Genomic DNA, 15892 nt, shown 5'->3' on the forward strand with positions numbered 1-15892 from the left:
ATTTTTAGGGGTGTACACAATTATTAAGAAAGTAGGTAGAATTAAATGAGGGAGAGTTATGATCCGATGAGAAATGGAGGTGTGCGGGGAAATTGAATGGTAGAGGATTATGATTAGTTGGGAAGAGAATGTTGGTGGTGAAGTTGTTATATTTTAGAATAAATTGGACTATTAACTTATAATAATAACCATTCGGCCTTGATTTGTAGGAGACATAATACTACTAGTCCACTGAAGTTGTGTAGATCACCAATTGTTTTCCTTAAGCCTGAAGCTTTGCTCCCTCCGTATTAATGAACTACTTTTGTAACTAAACATTCCCAGTATTTGGGGCCCTGTGTTCACGTGGTCATATGCACACATATACATAGGTGTTAATTATTTGTGTACCTACAAGGAAAGCAAACACCTAACTATTTTTTTTAGACAAACAAACACCTAACTATTCAAAAGCAAAAAGGAAGAATAAGTTGTCCCCACAATGATGAGAACCATATTCCCGAAACAATGATGAGAACCAAGAAACCGAGAAGGTTAAACTTAGATTTTGTAGTACTCCTACATATAAATTTTGGATATAAAGTTAGAATTAGATCCTGTTCATGTCTCTAATCTAATTGCATCTCAACCTTTCAGGTCCTGTTTGTTCTCAAACCTGAAATTGAAATTTTGAATCAAACCAATCTGGAGGCATTTTCATATATAAGTTTGCAGCAGACTGACAGGTTACTGTTTGGATATCAAATCCATCAATCCAATATATAAACACATATAGTGTTCTTTCCCCCTATATGTGTGCACATATAAACCGATATATATCAGAATCTCCGGAACATGGCTAAACCTTGATACTGGTATCACTGACAGGTAGGGCTATCGTTTCTTTGACTGGATTTGTCACCTCAGGAGACTTGAACATTGTCCATGCGTATCACGTTGCATAGGTCAGTGAAGTTTGCAAGTGCAGATACCGCGTTGTGTGAGTTAAAATTTAAAATTCTGGAAGCAAAGCACGCACCTACTCCAGGTTGTGCAGAGGATTTATATGAGCGCACAGTCGCACACTTCTCCGCAGCACTAGACAAGGAGAATAAACTCATCATCCCCATTAATTTCAGGCCGGCGAGGAGTTCAGCACTTACTGTGGGAATCCGACTGATCGACGTTCAGCAACTTCAAGGTATCTTGCAAGCACCAACTTGCATATCACGTCGACCTGTTTCAGAAGGTTGCAAGAGACCACCATGGTTAAGAGGAGCGACAACATGGACAGCTCCAGTGAATGTTCTAGAGGAGCCCATAAAAGGCTTCTGCAGGACAGTAGGAGCTATGACCAGGAGAACGCTATGAAGTAAGTTAATCCATGCATATATATATGTATAACAATAGCTAGCCATTCATTTCACTGGTTTTGCACGCGCTTAAACTGAGTTAATTCTTAATTGTTGCGTATTTCGATGAAATTGTAATTGAGTTGCGATTGATGGAGCTAATGAATTCGTCTGGTCGTTGGTGCTTGCTGCAAACGATGTTTGTAGTTAGTTCCTATTGCATGTAATATTCCTCTTCGATCTTTTGGTGCATTTATTTAAATGTTTAAGTAATTAGCGTTAATTTCCTCAAATAGAAAGGTTTGCATCGGAACAAGAACTGAGTACACATATGCACCATATCATGATGGGTACCAGTGGAGAAAATACGGGCAAAAGATGATCCGGGGCAACTCCTTCCCAAGGTACATGCACTACTCAATTACCTGTAGTTCTTTAATCAACATTTGTCTGTTATGGGGAATAATTGGCCAAATTTTGAACAATCAAAATGTTGGATAATGGGGTAGTAGATGCCACTAGTGTAATTTATACAGTGTCAGACTTGATGGCAAAGACGAATTGTAAGCTTATGCACTTGCAAGGAATTCAAATGGGTTGGAAAACCAGCTTGTACTGAACTCTCTATATTGCAAGAATGAAAGGTGAAATGTAGTAAAAAGATATTTGTAGGCTCAGTAGAACTAATCCATGTAGATGACCCAGCTGGGCTACACTCTGGTTCAGGATTTCACATAATATATAAGCTCCTTAATTTACACTCTGGTTCAGGATTTCACATAATATAAGCTCCTTAATTATAAGCATGATGAGGGTGTTTAATTATTATAAAGGTTGTTGTTTAACTCTTAACTGATCGAACTCATACCCACATGTATACCAATACAAAATAATATTGAAACACACACTGTATGTAAATAGGGTGCTTCCCTTATCAGTTAAGTTCATTGGATTGATCTCATTGCAAGGTTTCCATATTAGTTAAGTGCATGTGATTAATCCCGTTTGAAGGCTTAAGGAACTTAATAATTGTGTCTATCCGGAAAGCTGGCTTTCTGGTTGCATTCATATATATAGTTTAATGGGAAGTGTGTTTCAAGCAAAAAGATATCTTGTTCATGTGCAGTTTATTAAATTGTGCCGTCCATCTTCCCAGTAGCTACCCTCGCATCACATTGTATTGTTTGCCTTTAGGCTGTCGTGTATCCAAAAATCACATGCTTGAATGGGAGCAACTTCTAAGAAGCACAATAATCCAAATAGGGAAAAATAGAACCAAGAACTATAATACGTCGACAGAATTGTCATGGTACATGCTCTCCTGTGCTCCACTGGGGGTTGTTTAGTAGTCCAAAAGATGCCTATTAGTTTCCTAATAATTAACATGCACGAACTGAGGATTAGATATTTAAATGATCCAACTCAACTTGCCTTTGATTACACCAAGCTTTTGATTTGTTTTGTTTGCTATGATAGATTTTCTAACGTACCATACTTATGAATCGAACAAGGAATTGGTGCAACATCCATGTACTAGCAATATATGCCATGGGAATTTTCAGGGATAGTTGAAGGTTTCATTGTACCTGCAATGTTGTATAAGGAACATGTTTGTTCTACTTGTGGCTGCGTTACAGCTGCAGCAACAGTATATATCCACACTAAAAAAAAATGAACTACGGCTGTGCTTCCGTAGTTAGCACAAACGATCAGAACCTAAGTAATTCAATCTTGGCGAAAATCATATTATGATTTTAATTTAAACCCGACACAATCAAATTTATATATAATTTCTTGCTCCGAATAATCCTCAAGTTGTTACTGGATAACGGTGCCTACCCCGTAGACCATGTTGTCTGAATATTAGTTTAAATTTCTTTTCCTTTATAATAGATGCCTATTACTCATTTATGGGAAGCAGCTTAATTTGTTTACACCCTGCCGCAATTTCTGATAGGGGTCACTTTTTGCATGGGATTAATTCATCTTTTTTTGGGGAAGACTTGGGTTTTATCATGGGATTAATTCAGCTTTTTGCATGATATTTCAAATCACATTTTGATTTGGGGATATTATTCAATATAATTTTAACTGAAACCTCTTGAACTGAGAGAAATGAAGGAATGCTCCCAACGCAAATATCAATTCACAGGCGCGCTATGCACTTACCATCAGACAATAATTGTTCCTTTATTAGTTTTTTTTTATTTTAGAGATACACTTGATAGTGTAGTGGCAAGGGGTGTGTTGATTCAACTCTAAAGCCTCGTGTTCAATCTCTAACATGCTCACAATTTATTCTTAAAAAAAATATTTGGAGGGACATCTCTCCTTCCAAATCTCATTCTTTTTTAGTTTTTTTTATTTCTAGAGCATTGTATGCTCTACACGGTGTGCAATGAAGGGCAAACTGCACGGTTTGGGAGATGGATTCTAGTAGGTCGAGTGGACATCTACCCGTTTATTGCATGTCAAATAGATGGTTACGAAAAATTTTCAAAAAAATTGACAAGATAGATCAATATGTAATATATCACTCCACAAACATGCAAGTTCAAATTTAACTTCTACAAGTTGTAACAAAAATAACAAATTTAATTGTAAATATACATATAGTAATTTGAGTTTTGTTTGTTATTTTTGTTACAATTTGTAGAAGTTGAATTTTAACTTGCATGTTTGTGAATTGATATATTACATATTGATCTATCTTATTCATATTTTTTCAATTTTTTCATAGCCATTTAGATGACATACAGTAAACGGGTGGACGTCCACTCGAACTGTTAAAACAGTTTCCCGTCTGACAAGATAACTAAACTAGATTTGCATGTCTCAGGCTCCCTGCCGATTATGTAATGTAGACCACGGTATATTGTATACACTAATTGAGGCTAAACGTTTTGATTCATAATATGATGTACTAAGACGTAAATAGTCCATCATTAATTAACTGGAACTACTATATATACAATTTGATGAGGATATATACTAGACCCCTTGGTGTTGGGGGCATGTGGTGTATGTATCGATCCCATACCTGGGGATACCATCCCCCACATTGTGCTATCCCAAAGCATGCTTGCATGGGAATACTCCTTTGGGGCTAATAATGCATGTCGGCATGGTTAAACAATTACGAGATAAGTGTTGTACAATGCCAAATATTGTCATGTGTCAAAGTTTCTGGCTACCACATGCATGTCGACGGCCCTCTTTTCTTAGCATTCTTCCTTCAAGGAATGCAAAAGTGAGCACTAAACAACTGTAATACTAATTAAGCATCATATATTATTGCTTGCAAATGCAGGTGCTACTACAGGTGCACGTACCATCAGGACCATGGCTGTCCAGCGAGCAAGCACGTGGAGCAGCACAACTCGGAGGACCCGCCTTTGTTCCGGGTGATCTACACCAACGAGCACACATGCGGCACCAGCAATTCTGCCTCCGATTACATGGCTTCCTCCATGCAAATCCAGCAGATTGCCGACGCCTCCTTGAGAAAGGCACAGGCGGCGGAAAGACTGAGAAAGGCAGAGGTGGAAACACCTCGCCTGATGCATTCTCCTCCTCCTCGCTGCAGCGGCGGCTACAACATGGCGATGAAAGAAGAGAAGGATGTGATCGTCTCCTCGCTGCTCACCGTCATCAGAGGCTGTCACATTGCAGAATCAGCTGGTAATAATAGCGCCGCTGCTTTGCCGGTAAACAGGCCGCCGCCGGCGGTGGCCAGAAGCGACCATTACAGCTGCAGCTATGCGATTTCGCCTGAATTGTTGCCGGCGTCCGACGACCTGACACTGGACTTCATGCTGGATTCAGTACTGGATCCCCACTGGGTCGAGCCTCTGGATTTGGCTTGGCTCAAAGAATCCACGCACACTGGTTGAGTGGAATTAATTCATTGGCATACTAAAAAGGGTCTTTGCTTTTGGTCTAGCTTTTCATAAAAGAAAGTATATTATATCCACTTTTGCAGAAAATATACATGTCGATCTAGTGTATATATGCACAGCTCTTTTTTTAGCTAAATTTAATATACTATATATACCATATGAATGATAAAGGAGGGTATGTGCAGTAAGCTTTAAGCATAGCTGCATATATGCAGCAACGTTTTGATTTAGTTTTCTCTTATACTCCTAAAATCGCTCTTTGATTTAAGATTCCTGATTACCATACTTGTTAATCTTCAGTAAAAAAAATTATGGTGCCACAATCAGCATTTATTATGAGCAGTATTGTAAAGTAATATATGATGCGGTTAACTTCTAGATATGAAATTTGAGCATTCGTCTTACTCCCTCCGTTTCATCATACTATAAATCACCTTGATTTTGATTTTTTCTAGTCAACTTTTTTTTTAGTTTTACTAAGTTTATAGAAAAAAATAGAAATATATATTATTAAAATATATTAACTATTAGTTTTAATAAAACTAATAGAGTTATAAATGTTGGCAAATATTTCTATGAGCTTGATCAAACTTAAAAAAAGTTTGATTAAAAAAAAATCAAAACGACTTATAATATAAAATGGATATAAATGGAGTGAATACTAAACAAACTAAGTATCGTATGTATGGCATTCGAGTATTCGTCTTACTAAACAAACTAAGTATCATTTCTTGTTATTTTATTACTTAAGGTATTTTAAACCTGACTTGTATTTTTACATATATTTATATTAAGTTTTAAAATAAAATAAATAATTAAACATAATATCTACTCACTCCGATTTAAAATAAACAAATCTTGTATGGATTTGTTTATATTGAAATAGAGTAGGGATGAAAACGGAGCGGATAGTTTCCGTCCGCTTCGGATAAAAACAAATACGGATACCTTTCGGATCGGATAATTCTCGGATAGTATGGATACGAATACGGATATTTTCTCTCGGATATGAATACGAATATGGTATCAGGGTTTCCGTCGGATACGGATAATAATTCAGATATCCGGTGAACAGTGCTATTCGGATATGCACAGAAGCCACAAGACATACCCTATTTCTTTATAACTCTATGACCTTCAATGTACCTTTTTAGATTTTAATAGTAGTTCATCTCTTAACACTAGTCCACATTATTAATATTATTTAAAATTTTAAAAATATTTATAAATTATACTATATTTTATATAAAATGAGCTAATTATATATGTTGATATTTGTTTCTATTAGAAGTTGAACTGGTTTTCGTGTTCCGAGAAAAATTTGTTTCCGTATTCGTGTCCGATCATATTCGATTCTTATTCGTATTCGAGATAGTCCATATTTGTTTCCGTATTCGAGCTATCCGTATTCTTTTCCGTATCCGACAAAAAATATGAAAACGAATATGATACGAGCATTATCCGTCCGTATCCGCTCCATTTTCATCCGTAAAACAGAGGGAGTAACAATGTTATATTTGAAGACAAAGGAATATCAAGAACTCCCTTCGTCTCATAAAAAATAAATATAATACGGGATGTGACATCCTATTATTACGAATTTGATAAGAGGTCTACCTAGATTCATAGTCCTAGAATCTGTTCAGATTTATAATGTTAGAATGTATCACATTTCATATTAGATTATATATTTTGTATAATATTTTTTTAAAGGGAAGAAGTGAGCATTACTATATTTCTTTTTTGTTAGCTGTCTTGGTTTTTGAGCCGCCATGACTTTGTCCTGGTCACAAAGGCCAGTGATGCAATGGCCGCTAGATCCGCGCCTGAACTATCCTTGGCAGGATTTGGAGAAAGGGCAACAAATTTTGTTTATGCGTGCTGCCACTTGCCACTGGCGTTTTCTCCAGGGGAACCTGTCCCTGCTCCCAAAATCACGTGCGGTTTTCCCTTAATTAGATTTAAAGTAGCACCTGCCAATGCGCTGTCACACTGACCATTAACTAATCCTCGTCGGCATCGACACCTTGCCACTTGAGCTTTAATCATATTTGCTCTTTTTCTGCAGCCCCCAGTCGATAAGCTAAGTTAGCAATCAGATTAGCTTAGCAACTTGGATCAAATAAAGTACTAGTAGATGCTTGTACTCGTCAGTCGTCACTAGATGTGTCTCCAACCTCTTGGCCCCATCCCAGCAGCCAAGCTCTCAGCATTGCTCCCCGGCAAGTGTTGCCAGTCTGTCTTATTTTTTGAACGACTCGGTGCGAAATTCTATTAATAGAACAGGAAAAAAAACAAGATTACACACCAGGAAAAATAAATATACCACCACTCACATATCGATAGCGTTCAACCACAAGTATTGGAGAAGACTAGCACCAGACCGGCCGCCGCTAAGTGAGACCGACTGCCGCTAAGCCAACAACGGAAACAACCGAGATCGCTCAAAACCTTACCCTTACAAACAACACAAAGCTCAACTCTATCCACGTCTTCAGGATTTAGAGAGAGAGAGAGAGGGTGAGAGAGAAGATGGAACACCTCTCCCCCCTAGGCCATCTGCCATGGCCAACTTGTAGAAACTAGGATGCCGCCACAAGAGGAAGAAATCTAGAGCACGTTTGCGCCAAAAGTTCAGGTGGTTTTGATAAGGGGATGTCTAGACAACGTCTCCAAGGAGAGAACGACGGAAACACCACCGTCGCCGTCCGCCAAGGTCTCAAGAGAGCCGAGACTAAGCTTTCGCCCAGCAACCACCCTTAAGGGGTAAGACGGCACGACAACACCCTCAGGAGGGGAATGACACTTGAGCATCATCGGTCATCGGTTGTCGGTCCGGCCGGGGTCGGGTTGGGTTTTCACCCACCGTCCACCACCTACCAATCTACCACAGCTCCATTGCTCCACCGCCATCAAAACCTCTGCCGGTGTGTGGGTACACTGCACCGGCGCCCCCGCCGGCCAGTCTCCGCATGCAGCCACCTCACCGGGCTCTGCCTCCACCGACATCACCTCTCGCTGCGCAGCCATCACGCACCGGCCGTCCTCGACGTCGCCGGCCAAGCCTACACGCGTTGGACAGTTGCCGGCCGCAACTCCTTCAGCGAGCCGACACCACCTCCGCCGTCGCGGGCTGCCGGCCGAGCCGACCTCACCGGCCAACCGCAACCACCAGTTGCTGCGCCTCCGCACGCCGTCGCCCGCGCATGTTGCCACCTCCTCTGCGAGCGCGGCCTCTTGCCCCTCCGCCACCGTCACGGTTTCCGGGGCCTCCGCACCATCGCACGTGCCTTCACCAGCCTCCGCGCCGTCGCACCGTCGCCGCCAGCCACTGCCTCCGTCGCCAATAGCGACGGCTGGATGCTCGTCGTCCGGCCAGATCCAGCCGTCGCAGAGTCGGACCTCACCCGCCACCGCGCCACCGGGCGCCACCGTCCGTCGCCAGCAGAAGACCCCGCCACCGGCCACTTACCTGCCAGATCCAGGCGCGGATCTGGTGGTCACTTCTACCACTGTCATCACTTCCAAGCGCCGGTGCCACCTTTGCCAAACGTCGCCGCCACACCGCACTACCACGCCGATGCCGCCGACATCCTCCCCGCTAGATCCGGCCGGACGGCACGGATCTGGACGGTTCCGCCGTCCCAAACGCCGAGTAGCCCCCCTGCCCTTGCGTGGTGAGAGCGAAGCCCCGCTACCGCCGTCCTTGCGGCCGCTCGGGCGGCAGCGAGGCGGAGGAGGGAGGGAGAGGCCGGCGACGGCGGCCTAGTCACCTCCCGTGTCGCCCGAGGGGGAGGGTGACGCGAGGGCCTAACAACAGTATGTCTTATTAGTTCTGAATCTCTTGGAATGTAGATGCCGGGGTTTTATTTAAGTTCATTATCTAAAAAAGTTCTAAATTTTTTATGGCTGAGAGGTTGGAGTATGATCCGGTATGTAAGCAGATGAGTTATGTAAATCCGGTATGCCGACTTATAATTAGTTTTGGAGCTCCTATCCGGCCATCGGTTAGAAAATAAAATAAAAAAACAATCAAAAGCGAATGGTAAATAAATAAGGTCCCGTTCTTTCTTCGCTGAGATACATATTTCACCTCGGTTTTCGTTAGCACATTTTTTAAATTTCTAAATATATATATTTTGTGCGAAAACTTTTTATATAGAAGTTGCTCTAAAATATCATATAAAACCTTTTTTAAGTTTAAAATAATTAAAGTTCAATTAATCATAAACTAATAGGTTTCTCATTTTGTATACTCGTAGTTAATCTTAATCCAAAGCATATTCGATGTGGTCTAAGTATTCGCTTTATCTTAACTTTTGTATATTCATAGATTCGTTTACATAAATTTAGACATGTACTACGTTTAGATTCACGTACAAAAGTTTGTTTATATTTTGAAATATATACGGTAAAACAATTGAACAATCGATGGTCGCAATAGATTTGACATTCCTTAGGAACTGTACATGTTCTCCAAATGATACTCTGCTAGCTCATGGGTTATGGCCACCTGATTGATTCCATCAGGCAGTGTGTTAATCAAGTGGCCAGGTGATCGCGAGCTGGGTCTTACACATCAGCATGACGTGAGCATAAGACGAGTGATTGCCCTGACAAGGTGCTTATGTTAACCCAACTCTCCTAATACGGCAGGTCGCAGGTTTGCATTTGTCAACTGAAAAATGAGCATTCATTATATATTCAAGAGTACTCTATATTCAATGAATCCACATGTTATGTTAGTATTTCTTGCCTCTCACCTAGGATGTGTTCCGTATAAGCAAAATTATCTTCGGAAAATGATTTTCTAGCAGGACAGCTAAGCAGCTGGCTAACAGCCAACGTACATAAGTAAGTACATCGATCGTGCAACCGCGTGCCAATATATTAAAATCTGCAGCAGCCGTACTATTTTAATCTAGGTCCACTCTTCAGATTTAATCTTAATTAATTAGGGCTGTGTTTAGTTTTTGAAATTGGGAAGAAGTTTGGGGAAAGTTGGTAGTTTGAAAAAAAAGTTAAGAGTTTATGTGAGTAGAAAAATTTTAGATGTGATGTGATACGATGGAAAGTTAAGAGTTTAGGGGAAGTTTGGTGTGAACTAAACGCCTGGGTCCTTTCGCGGGCATGCGCACACCTTTGACAATAAGTTGGATTAATTTCCTTGAATATATAATTGTACGCTTGTATACAGAACTGCAGATACGTTTTGCCTATGTTTTATATAAGGGTCAAGTGCATCAATCGATGACTATACACTTTTATTATTACAAACTGATCAATGTATATATGGCCGGGTCGTTCGGTCCTCGCTTGGTTATAGGAAGATACTCGTACTACTTAGGAGACGATTCCTTAAAAAAAATCAACTTAAGTCTTAATCTGTTTTTTATGTCAAAACATGTCCTAATAAACCTACTAAATAAATATTTAACAACTTAAAAAATACCATATACCCTAGATGTTTGGATTGACAATAGTATTTACCAAAACCAAAACATTTGCTCGTACACGATTAAGAGTATTGGTAGTGTTAAAATTTATCAAAGACGTATTCTCGCCGTTGTTTAATATATGACGCGGTTAATTTTTTAAAATACGTTTGACCATTCATCTTATTAAAAAAATGTAATTACCATTTATTTTAGTGTGATTTGATTTATTATCAAATATTCCTTAAGCATGACTTAATTTTTTTTACATTTACAAAATAAAATTAAATAAGACGAATGGTCAAACACATTTATTAAAAATTCAACGACGTTTGTCAGGGTTATGGATACCACATACCTAATAGTAGTTGACTAAATCTCGGCAGGACCCACCACATACCATGTCCTATACGAAAACAACCTGCGGATATAGGAGGAGTTCCGGATAAGGAAAGACAACCAGAGTTCTACATAGAAACGACAAGTACTACTCGGATTGTATCCATATTGGTTTTCCTAGTTCTACTTAGATAAGGGGACACCTATGGGTATAAATATAAGGCCCCCTAGGAGGAGAGGGGACACAGACAACATAGACGCCACAAGCCAATACAAGCCAACATACGCCAAGACAAGACGCTGGATATCGACTTTAGGGATAAGCACGGCTAGTCCCCTACGGTGTCTCCGGATACTGTCAGGAGAGACGAAAGCGTTATCTTTGATCTCGCCGGGCACGAACTCGAGGAGGAAGACTACCCTGTTGTCGACTACGAGTCAGAACTTCAGACCGCCATATCGACAACAGTTAGATAGGCTACCCCAAATATTGTACTGGTGTGATTATGGTGAATAAGAGCAATACCGGCTTCAGCCAACAGGATGTAGGGTTATTACCTGACAATTCAGGGGTCCGAACCTGTATAAAAATCACTGTCTCATCTCTTTTACCTCAGTCTCGCGTATATTCTAGTACCAACGATCCCCATACTATGCAAATACCGGAATCGCGACATCGAACGTCGACAACGTTATATATTAAAATACAAAGGTAGTATATTATTGGTAATTTGGTAGGACACTAAACTAAAACAGCTAGCCACGTACGTTCCGACCAATCGTGTGATCGTGTCCTGTCAATCGGGGATATAGATTGATCATTGATCGATCGATACCATAGCCGCGCACCACCATGCAACTCTGCCAGAGAGACCAATTAAATCCTCAAAAAAGTCCGTACGCCTGTGATGCATCGGCCGTGGTATGTACACGGCCAACCCCGGCTGCGCCATGCCCGCATCGATCATCCCTAACTAATTAACCCCGATAATGCTTAGAATCGGTCAACTGGGGGGAGGGAGAAAATCGGTCGCTTCCCCTCCCTCCCACGCGTGCACCCCCGGGCCCACCCACATATCCCTCCCCTTGTTCTACAAAAAATGTTTCATCTAGTGTACTCATAATGTTTCACTATGTATAGATCTAATGTTGCAGTGAATTGAAACATTCTTATGCAACAAATCATCCACATATTTTAGAAACCCTCTATAAAGAAAATCCGTTTCATTATTTGTTCCATCAAAAATATTTTACCTAGTGTACTCACAATGTTTCACTATGTATAGATCTAATGTTGCAATGAATTGAAACATTTTTTTGCAACAAATCATCCACATATTTTGGAAACCCTCTATTAAGGGAATTCGTTTTATTTTTTGTTCCACCAAAAATGTTTCACCTAGTGTACTTATAATGTTTCACTATGTATGGATCAAATGTTGCAGTGAACCGAAATATCATTTCGCTATTTGCTGAAACATTGTTTTGATATAAGGCGAAATAACACCCGATTTAAACGATTGAAACATTTTCGATCTACTTAGTGAAACAATTCCGGTATACTTGTTAAAACATTGTGCAACATTTAAAAATAATTCAAGAATAAGCTAAAAAAAATTCATCGGAATATATCCATGTGTGGTCTTGTTTTAAAGATTAATTGCAATGAATTTAATGATGCAATCGGATCATGATTTGGATAAATAATTTAAGAGAAAAAATAGTTTAAAGTGGTTTTGCACGCATATGTCATGCTGATGTTAGCGCCCGATTTTTCCCCTCTCCAATCGGGCGCCCGACGCGTAGGCTCCTCCAATTAACCCCCTAAATTCCCCAGGCACCGCACCTGGCCCACGGGCGCGCTTCCTGCCGTGTCGTGCGACGTATGTGGCTGGTATATAGTACGTACGCTGGGCTAGCTACTACTACATCTGCACGGCGCACCGGTGGCGTACGACGTTGATTGATTTCCACCGCGCGCGCGCAACTCTCTCACTCGGTTTCTCCGCTGATCACTACCGAATGGAGCGTGCACGCACGCCACACCAGTAATTAACTAGCCGTCGATCAGATCTACCGTGGTGCGCCCGCTCGGTCCGGCGGCCTCTAGCGTCCAGCCTCCAGCGGCCGTCGATCAGAAACCCGAAGACGCTGGCTGGCGTGAGTGGGACACCAGGGCGTCTCAAGTGGTGGTGGCTCTGTGCCACCTAGATCCAGACCGCCACTGCTCGGATCCGGCGAGGCGACGACGGCGGGCACATGCCAGCAAGGGAGGGTGGCGGCCTGACAATAGGGAAGAGGGAAGGCAACAGTGGAGGCGACGAAGACAGTTGGAGCGAGGCGCGTGCGATGAAGGTTGACGAGGAGACTGTACCCGGTGGATCCAGCCTCACAACGACGACTGGCGTGAGATGGTGGTGACGTGGAGACGGTGGGATGGCACGGGGCAGTGGTGTGGGTTGGCAGCAGTAGAGCTCATGGGTCTTTTGCTCCGATGATGTGCGGGTGAGGTCCTGGTGGCCGACTTGTCAAAGACTCGCCAGAGTTAGACAACGGGTGGGTCATAGATCCTCCCAAGGGTTGGCTCGCGGTGGGGCGCCAATACGATAACCATGCGCTGAAGGTGTTCATTTGGTGGCAGTTGACAGAATCAACAAGGATAAAACGACATGCAAGGAAAGGATGTTTATAGGCGAAATACTGGCCTAAATCGAGGTCGACAGCGGCGACGCTTTTGGGCACCGTAAACCTCTTGGGGGCATTGTTGTGGCTCCTTGCTCTCGCATGGTGTTTTCCTTCAGGTGAAAACCACATCCTGGTTTACCGGAGTGGGCGACGGGAACGTTCTTGATGTCGCGACCTTCCTAGAGGCTCGTTTTCGAAGGACCATTCCCAAGCCAATCTCTTCTTCAGACTTTTGTTTATCTTGCAGTGGTGCTTCTGACTGCCACAAGATGCCTATGTTGGCGGGTCTGCGTGGGGGAGAATGGATCCATCTTGTCTCTCGTTCTCTCCCTCTCAAACCCAAAGGCATGGACGGAGACAGTCTGGTGTAGTTGGGGCGTTGTGCTCACGTTTGTTTCTCAAAGAATTAATTTTGTCGCAGGTGTGTGGTGTGACTGTTATTTTTGTTTCCTTTCCCGATCATAGCCTTCTAGCTAATACTATGGTCTTGTTTTTTTCCTGGTATATCAATATGAGATCTCACACTTGTATTTCGTTAGAAAAGACTATCACTAATACAAAAAGTCACATACAAGTCGGCACTATAGGTGCCGGAACAGCTAAAACCGGCACCTATAGTGTTTTTTCCACCACCCATAGACTGAAAATAAAAAAACCAACACCTTTACCAAAATATATGTGTTGGTTCTACAATAAAACCGCCACCTATATATACTATAGGTGTCGGTTTTTCAAAAAAATAAGAACCTTTAATACACTATAGGTATCGGTTAATTAAAAACCGACTATAAAATATTATAGGTGTCGGTTTATTTAAAAATTAACACCTATATCAAACGGAGCCGAGCTGGCAAGCCGACCTCTCGGATAAGATTGTGCGCGAGTGCGTGACCCTTATCCTCTCCTCCACTCGTCTCTCTTCTCTCCCATACCTCTCTCTCTCTCTCTCGCACCCTCTCCGTCGACTCCCTCTCCTCCACTTTCCATCGTCCCCCTCCTCCTCCCCTCTCCGCCATCCTCCTCTCCTCCCTTCCTCCTCCTCCTCCTCCTTTCCTGAGTTGGCGGCGGCGGCGGAGTCTTCTCCTGTGGGCACGCCCTCACCTCCCCTCGGCAGCACCTCCTCACGGCGGCAGCACCCTCCCCTCCATCAGATCCGAGGGAAGGGGAGGCCGACGCGTGCTACCTAGCGGCGGCGGTCACCGAAACATCCAAGCTGGGGGGCGATGACGACGTGGGGCAGGCCGCCCTCCTCCAGATTCGGTGCTTCCCACCGGCCACCGGCGCTCGAGGGTGGCTGGATCCGGCGCCGCCACTCCCACCGGTGCTCGGGGGTGGTCGGATCAGGCGAGGCGCTGTGCTTGATTTGTTTTTTTTTTTCTTTTGCTTTACCTCTGATGCATGCAAATAGTTCGTGTAATTTGTGTTGTGGATTGAATTGAATAACGATTTGTTCTTGCTGTGGATGGATATGGAATGGATGGATGATGATTTTTTCTTGCTATGGATGGAGAAGGTGCATGCTCGATGCATCGAGCCGGCTTTTTTTTACTCGTGGAACCACAAAGGTGCCGGTTTAGGAACCGGCACCTGTTTCTCTTCACATCAGTGCCGCCTTCGTGGTGCCGGTTGGGAAATCCGGCACCTTTGTGGGATTCCCAACCGGCACCTATTAGGTGTTCTGTGGTAGTGACTTCCGCTGGCAATGCAACTAAACCGTGTTAAACAAGATCAGCAAACCCTCAAGATATAAATGTATCATATACAATCGTCTTCCTCACAAATTCTCCTGATAAAATAGCCTTCTTTCAGCACCTTGCAGCAAAATGCTTAGCTGCATGCAGGCTGCACCGAAACGTGAGAGTGGCTCGGGATTGGTAGCCTCCACCATCCTGGCTAACGATGGCGTTCCCCAGTATTGTAATCCCAACTTGCAAATACATCTAATCCACTGCCACCCATTGTTTGTGTCCGTTGCTGCAATTTGCCAGTAAAAAAGCATGCCCGCATCGCACCCGGACGCTTACGTCAGTTCAAGAGCCTCACCAAGGTCGCAATAAACAAGAGGCAAAACATATATAATACACTCATAGTAGTACTAGAGAAACTATCCTCAAAACTAAAAAAAAAACGATATGAGAAATTGTGCATGCATTGAGAGCAAGCTAGCTAGCATCTGCTATATATATATATATACATATATATA

At 42.5% G+C, this 15892-nt stretch overlaps 1 protein-coding gene across 2 annotated transcripts; it reads left to right on the forward strand.

Moving 5' to 3' along the window:
* Window positions 1-859: 859 nt before the first annotated feature.
* On the forward strand, window positions 860-5393 carry LOC107276640 (probable WRKY transcription factor 64). Of its 2 annotated transcripts, XM_066306207.1 has the most exons (4): window positions 860-944; window positions 1119-1351; window positions 1628-1735; window positions 4642-5393. In XM_066306207.1, the coding sequence occupies exons 2-4, from the start codon at window positions 1245-1247 to the stop codon at window positions 5222-5224; spliced, it is 798 nt and encodes a 265-aa protein (XP_066162304.1). In that variant the 5' UTR covers window positions 860-944; window positions 1119-1244; the 3' UTR covers window positions 5225-5393. The 2 variants fall into 2 exon arrangements, with proteins under 2 accessions (XP_066162304.1, XP_015642042.1); XM_015786556.3 differs by lacking the exon at window positions 860-944 and having other exon boundaries at window positions 1055-1351.
* Window positions 5394-15892: the final 10499 nt, after the last annotated feature.

Source organism: Oryza sativa, chromosome 1 (genome assembly GCF_034140825.1).
Source record: "Oryza sativa Japonica Group chromosome 1, ASM3414082v1".
NCBI lineage: Eukaryota > Viridiplantae > Streptophyta > Magnoliopsida > Poales > Poaceae > Oryza > Oryza sativa.

What these genes read in the sequence shown, in the direction of transcription:
- LOC107276640 (XM_066306207.1), top strand. Translation starts at nt 1,245, where the DNA reads ATGGTTAAGAGGAGCGACAACATGGACAGCTCCAGTGAATGTTCTAGA. An exon ending in GACCAGGAGAACGCTATGAA is followed by an intron (nt 1,352 to 1,627) that starts GTAAGTTAATCC and finishes TTCCTCAAATAG; the next exon opens with AAAGGTTTGCATCGGAACAA. An exon ending in CGGGGCAACTCCTTCCCAAG is followed by an intron (nt 1,736 to 4,641) that starts GTACATGCACTA and finishes TTGCAAATGCAG; the next exon opens with GTGCTACTACAGGTGCACGT.